General features: G+C 34.3%; 1 protein-coding gene across 2 annotated transcripts in view; it reads right to left on the reverse strand.

The window, feature by feature from the left end:
• Positions 1-597: 597 nt before the first annotated feature.
• LOC106748753 (leucine-zipper-like transcriptional regulator 1) overlaps positions 598-7,722 on the reverse strand; it is a 12,522-nt gene continuing 5,397 nt past the window's right edge. The window contains exons 7-11 of one of the 2 annotated variants that reach the window (XM_014627598.1): positions 5,421-5,874; positions 5,146-5,324; positions 3,688-3,972; positions 3,419-3,601; positions 598-2,657 (exon numbers count right to left, since the gene is read on the reverse strand). In XM_014627598.1, coding sequence (XP_014483084.1) covers positions 3,482-3,601; positions 3,688-3,972; positions 5,146-5,324; positions 5,421-5,874 — 1,038 coding nt within the window. In that variant the 3' untranslated portion in view covers positions 598-2,657; positions 3,419-3,481. Of the gene's footprint in view, positions 2,658-3,069; positions 3,256-3,418; positions 3,602-3,687; positions 3,973-5,145; positions 5,325-5,420; positions 5,875-7,722 lie in introns of those variants that run through there. The other variant, XM_014627599.1, reaches the window with a different exon arrangement.

A 7,722-nucleotide genomic window follows, 5' to 3' on the forward strand; every position in this document is an offset into this window, starting at 1 on the left:
GCGGACCGCCACGGGCGATCGAACGTGGTTGGCTGATGGAGCCCGACCGCTGAAGGAATATCAATCGCTGGAAGAATATCGACCGCTGAAGGAATATCAATCGCTGGAAGAATATCGACCGCTGGAGGAGGTAACGACGGTTAGTAATACAGTATATTAGTCCCCACACATGTGACGTTAGCTCCCGCGACTACAAATTTCCCCCTCCCCTACGTGACGTCAGCCACCGCGCCTTGCGGTATCTCCCTTCCCCGCACTCCCCTCGGAGCTCCAGTCTCAGAATCCACCTATTACATCCACTCCCCTCGAAGCCAAAAACTTTTGTCTAAAATATTTTTTGAAAAAACTTTCCGAAATATTCGCGTGTATTGAATAAAATAGTCTACCTTGTATATATATATGTATATATAGATGCGTGCATGCGTACGTGCGTATATTACTTGCGGTAAAATATTAAAAATATTATTTATGGTAAAAATATAAATAACAATATCAAGACAACAGCTATAAAAATTTAATTATAAATACATAAAAACTGCTTAAAGGACTTATTTTATAGGTATAAAAAGGAAGAAGAAAATTTCTGACACGTTTATTCTTCGTTAGTTACGGATAGAGATACGTTTGTATGTACAGAATAGTTTCGTGTACGAACAGTTAACATGCTAATTTACTATGTCAAGTCTCACTTTAATAGAATTTATCTTATTACATCAAGTTATTTTGCAATTTACGTACAGTTTTACACAATATATCTGTTACGACCGTTTTATTTCATCTGTGCATATTAATTATTATTACAAAAATGTAATTTTTATTTTCTTATTTTTTACTTTACCGGGAGTGATATTTCATATGTATATACACATACAATATGTTCATAACAGTGTGTAAAGAGAGAAGAATGATGCGCATATGTTGAACGGAATATACGTCCGCACACGATGCCATGTTTCTCATCCAGGGAAATTGTGGACGTAGCACGAACACGCACCAAATGAAAACATCGGCAGTACCAGAAAGTGGATGTAGCGAAATAGTTCCAACGTCAAAAGTGAATGCAGATTTAAGGGCAGGCGTATCAAACAGTCGCGTAAAACGATATCAAAGAACCCGCTCGGGCATGATCGCTCTTAGGTTTCTTTCTGCTATGGCAAATTCTGCAAAATGGTACATGACTTTCCTGTTCAGTTAAATCCTTCTAATAACATCTATTAGAATTGGGCACGAACTTTTGCACTTATCCAATATATTAAGTAAAACCATGGATTCCTTTTGCAAAACTTAATTTTATTTATTAAACTATATTTTCAAAGTGAGAAAATATAGCATATCATCTGCAGCTCAATCGTTTGACTTAAACACTGCTTGTGTAATCTTTGTCATTTTGAGTAATCAGTTCAATTTTTATATCTTCACTCATGATTTTTGATATTAACGATTCTCTCTCTCTCTCTCCTCTCTCTCCACCCTCCCCTCTCCCTCTCCCTCTCTTGCGGTATTTTTAAAGTACATTCATCATCAATACATACATAATTCACTCGCATTAATAGACACGATCTCTATACAATTGCATCTCATACGCAGTTGCAGAGATCAATAATCAAAACATGCGAAATAATACAATCGCAGACGTTCAAAACGTTTCAGAAACAAGGTTTCCTTTAGCAAACGTACACTTCATATATTTTACAAACAGTTCAACGTTTATAATAAAAATGTGAAAACACACAAATTCTTATCACAGCCACCAACGAGATACTATTAAAGATCGACAGGCTTACGTGGAGAATTCGTCTAACTTGAAAAATTCATTACGTACACTATAAAATACTTAGGGAACGAGTCTAAACTACAATTATCTCTATAACTATTGTATATTTATTCGGATATTTATATCAAAATTCTCACTGTAAGTATTTAATAGTATCTCAACCCGGTGTCACAGTCCAAAAATACTGTATATAAGTAAATAATTCGATTATTATCAAAACAGTCGTTAATTGAGAGAAGAACGTAATTGTTACTCTCGGATAGACGTTAATGTCTACTTGTAACAGTTAATTATATTATCTATCTAAATGAAAAGTTTTAATAGTTTTCAATAGTAAGTTATAATTTCGATACGCAAGCGTCTCGCGGTTATCAACAATCAGTCTATGATTTTCCGTTATCTAAACAGACACTATATGATCACTAAACCAGTATTGTATACATCGATCTCACCACAGCTTTTCCGTCGCGCGACAAGCAATTCTTCTACCGCAACATTGCCATTCCTTTCTTTCCTTTTTCGATGTTGGTCAACTCAGAGAAGTTACAATTACTATATTAACGGCCGTTTATGGAAAAAATTTTTTAAACCCGAAGTCGGACAAAGCAACAACAGTACGCCTAAACATGTTGCAACTGACAGAGCAACGACGAGTGATGGTAGACCATTGATGCTGTTTCTTACCGTCACTATAACGAGATGACGTTACCGGATCGACGCCGAATGACGGTTCGTGAATCGAAGTAGACAACGCGGCCGTCGACAGCGGCAACAAAGTCTGTATGTCCGAGGCCAAGCAGGATTTAGTAGCATGGTCGAGATAACAGTTACCAACGAAGAAAATCGTTCGTCCTATTAGAATGAAATTTGCCCGGCACAGTTCCTGAAACGAGACAACTTCGAGATATCAATGGATATCTTTAGTGGTACTATGGGTGGACATCCTGAGCACTTTCATCGTTTATTTTACCATTTCATGACGAGTATTCGCAATAAATAGAGCTTAATAATTTCTAGTTTCCAAGGAGCTTTCTTTATATATTTAACCAGAGTTTATAAACTATTAAAAAATATTTCATATATAATCATATATAAATATACATAACTATGCATAATTATACTAAAATCATCTACAATATTATGAAAAGAAAATTCTATGATATAAAAAAATCAAGATGACCTTTAAATTATATATTTCTCATATATACATATATACATATATATAGTCTATATATTACATATATTAAATTTACTCATAAATTTAACATAAATTAAACATTTAATACCTTTAACAATTTATTTATTTTTTGTTTAATCTTTGAATGTATAAATAGTAATGAAAAAATTAATTTTAATATTTTAATTTCAAATGAAGCGCTTGATACAAGCGCGATGTTTGATACAAAATGCATTTAACCACTTGAGTGGCACGCATGCAATACTGCACTCTTGCGTCAAAAGGAACTCACCTCGTTTCTTCGCTAGAAATATATTATTGAATTTAAAAAATTACTAATTTTATGTTTTCGATGTAAAGGTGTAACGATGTATGTTAATCTTTAAAAAGTTAAGTCAATAAAAAATCTAGAAGCGCATGTACTTCTAATTGATTAAAATATTAGACATTAAATTAAATTTCCTTACCTGGAAACTGCACGATGACAACAAATTCCAATTGTACGAACGACGACCTGAGATAGAAATCCGTCAGCAATCATTCGTCATATCTTGACACATCCTACCTTCGCTACGTTCGTCAGCTAATGCTTCGATAATCTCTAATAAGAGTTCGCGACTTAATTGTTTCAATCTAGGAAGCCTCGCAACCTGAACAAAAGCTTTTCGTAAATGAACATATTCATATTGGAATACTGATGACATCGATGTTGAACGTGTGCAGGATTTGAACATACCTTGCTAAAATGATGAACTATTAGGTTTAACGCGTACTTCTTCATATCGACTGCCTGCATTCTATCCGCCGCCTCTAAAATATCTATAACGTTCTCGGAGGTAACATTCGTCTCAAGATTCTGCTTACAAAACGCCTGCAGTCGATTATTCGTAAAACCATAGAACACCGGCGCAGTAAATAGATATAAGGAGTCTTCAGGCGGCATCGAAACGTCGGCATAATAAATGTACCTCAGCAAGGAGTGAAACGATTCCGATGATGGTATCATCTCACCAATTTGTATCTGCGTAAGTTGCATTTATATTATTTTTATATCTGCCGACACCTAGTTTCAGCAAATTTAACACGTTCACTGTCACAGTAACATTAGCGAACTTTATTCTCAATGCTATTTTTAACAAATTAGCGTATTTTAATATATTAATTAAGGAGATTTCAAAGACAATGATGTACCTAACAAGCTTCGATAACGTAGAGGCGATGCTCAAAAATATTTAAATCTCCAGAATCACTTCCTGCACGTAGAATCATCTATACCATCGGCTCCACATAACATAAATTTTTTACAAGTTTGCGACGCGTTTGTGCCTTTTCGACAATAAAAAAGCATAATGACGAAAATGTTCTTGATTTCCTGGCACATTTAAAATGTTACAAGAAACTTTAAAGTTCACTGATCATAATAAGATTGTATTAAACTGACAAGTGAAATATCACTTTTAAAGCAAAAAATAATATTTACACGCGTGAAGTTTGTAACAATACGAAAAAGCGAGCGTTCTGCCACCAAGCGGAGAAGTCGGAACAAATATATCTTACAACCTAATAGATCGCGTGTAACTTCTAGCGTCATACACGATGAGGTAATAAGACAAGTAGATCTTTTTAAACTCTACAACTTTTACCTGAAACATTTTTCTGAAAATTGCATTGTTTACGAGATATTCGACTGTATCTAAACTTTTGACCCACCCTGTATATCGATAAAAATATCGAGGGAGAGAAGGAGGAAGATAACCGTAAATAATAAAATTGTGTAAGAAAAATGTCATTCCTTGCCTATAACATCATAAATCCAATTTGGTCGTGGCGACTACTCAGGAAAATCTTAATTTATTATATTTATTATTCAGCGAAACTCACTTATCCCTACAAAAACCTACGCAATTAACTCATAGTTACGTAGTGGTGTTTGAATCAGAGAATTATTTTTGCACATTAAGTAACTTATATTTGATAATTAACGTGGCAAAGGCTGATCCAGGCAAACTAATCGCATAATGTCGCATAAAATAATGCATCTGTATAAATAAAGCAAGCAATTATAATCCGTGCAATAAAAGAATGTTCTTTATATCAGACACACGATTAATCGATTTCCTTGTGTATAAGCATTATATAACTATGCAAGTTTGTCTGGACAAGCTTTTATGTTAATCAAGATATCTGTACTCACATTCACCATGTTATTTTCAGGCATGAAGGATCGAAACATGGCCTCGAAATAACTGCATCGCGCTGCAAGAACAGCCTTGTGCGCCGGTATCGGATGGCCGTCCAGTATCAGCCTGATGTCGCAGAATTCCAGACCGATGTTGTTCAAGAACGCCTTCATATCTTGTTCCAGACTGGTTCCTGGCAAACGAGCTTCGTAATGAGTTACGAAATTCCTCTTACGATAAGGGAAAACCACGAGAGAACGCGCAAATAAAAATTGTGTAAGACACGTACCGACACCAGTTTCGTACTCGTATTTGGTAAAATTCCTTGACTGCGGCGTCTCGTGCCGTCTGATAATCTCCACCATCAGTGGCTGATCCAGAGTCTCAAATTCCTGACTCATCACGATCTGATGATAATTGCTCTCTTTTACAACAAAACTTAGGCAAAATTCCTTTATGAAATATAGCTTCAAGTTCACGGCGTTATGCAGCGCCACCAAAACGTTCGCGTGACTTATGGTCGCTTCGAGATAACTGATGCACAGCTGTTCTAAGCGTTCCATATTAAATTGCACGGCAAGACGATACACATCCATCATGAGAAGCACGATGCGATTGCTTTGCGGATCTTCAACCTTACCGCTAAACGTTTCATCCGTTCTTTTGGTAGGATCGATGCGATCGGTGTAGATGTAGTTCAGTACCATCTCGAAAGCTTCCGGTACAGCATCTTTTAGTTTTACCTATAACAGAACGTTCAAAAATTATATAGAATTAAGAAATATATCTTACATCTCGATCATTTTCTTGAGAAAAAATTAAAATATACTATATATCTTCATTTCGACATGAATGTAACTTTTTGTAAAAAAAAGCTATGCAGCGATAACTCTGTAGGCTGTATAATATAATAAATCACGATATAAATTATAAATTGTGGAAAATTCGCGAAAAATCACGAAAAAAAATTAGTAATATTTTAAATAATGTACATATATAGAATGAAGAATGTGTAAAGCATGACGTGTAAATGCCTTCAAATATTGACGCAGAAAGGAATTTTATCAGGCAAAATTAAAATCTTTTAAAGATTACATCTGTAGATATATTTATTTTTCTCCATACACATGCATCAAGAATTAAATTTGTTTTGATACATACGATAATTGCATATATTTAAAAACATATAGTTCCATTTAAACAAAAACTAAATAACCTAGAAATATCCTTGATGCATTTATAGAGAAAAAATAAATATATCCAAAAGATGTAATCCTTAAAATACTTGGCCTGATAAAAACATTTACTTTTTTCTGCCATTAATATTTTTTGGAGATATTCACCTGACACGCTTTACATGCTTCATTCATGTCTATTAAGTTAGTCCCACAATCATCGAAAAAAAAATTATAATATACATGAAAATTAAGTGCTAATTAGATGCTAATTTAGTGCCAGAAAAAAAATTTGCTCCAGGCGAGAAATGAAAAAATAATGGGAGAGGGGGATTGCTTAACGTTAATCTAGCACCCCCCCAAATTGAAAAAAAACATATAAACAAAAAGAAAATCGAAAAAAGAAATAGAATAAAATGAATGGCTAATTAAGTGCTCCAAGAATATAATAAGATATATCATAAAAATCAAACTGTTTATTAGAAAAAAAGAATTGAGCCATTATGTCCTAAGTACAAGACAACTTAAAAAATTAGGTGCACGCTCGATATTGGTGTAAAATTGTTCGTCTTGTTATATATTTAAAAAAAAAAATCTAATCACGGAATTAGGTGCTCCTTCCATTTTGCAGAATTTTGCAATAGAAGTTACTAACCCGTTAAAGTGTCATTCAAGTATAACTTTGCGAAAAAATTAGATGCTCTTATCATTTTAGTGTCAAATTACTCGTCTTTTTATATACGTTCCAGATATCTAATTCGGCGATTAGATTTTTTTTTCTGGCACTAAATTAGCATCTAATTAGCACTTAATTTTCATATATATTATAACTTTATTTTCGATGATGGGAGGCTAACTTAAGACATACTTTACTCTGTATATAGAAAAATTAATCTACGAGTATATTTCTTACCAGGAGACGGCACGATGTTGAGGTGATCGATTATGACCAAACTCGATAAGAATATAATACATCCCCAACAACCAACCAAGTAATATGGCGCACTATTAAAAAATTAACGAAAAAATCAAAGTTGTAAATTTTGCTGTCTTAAGTTCCTTAGTATTAAGTCATCCGAAAAGTTTTGAGAATCCCTATTATCTATCGCGCTTAAGACCAGTTTGCTCGGCAGTACGTGGGCCGAGTCTGATAAGTGATATATATATATATATATATATATATACAGGGTGTCCCAGACCACCCGTCTCACCCGATTTTTTCGTAAACGCGACATTTTAAAGAAAAATGTTTCAGACAAAAGTTTTGTGACTTCGAGGGGCACATAAGATGGTGTCATTGGTTTGACCTAGGATAGTCGTTTGAAGATCACGTGAACGTCACCTTTAATTTCTTAAATGGAAACCCCCATTTTTCAATGCATATTCTTGTAGCTTACCTCGAGAGCTTTCCAAAAC

This window comes from Dinoponera quadriceps, unplaced genomic scaffold (assembly GCF_001313825.1).
Source record: "Dinoponera quadriceps isolate SergipeBrazil2010 unplaced genomic scaffold, ASM131382v1 scaffold3127, whole genome shotgun sequence".
Taxonomy (NCBI): domain Eukaryota; kingdom Metazoa; phylum Arthropoda; class Insecta; order Hymenoptera; family Formicidae; genus Dinoponera; species Dinoponera quadriceps.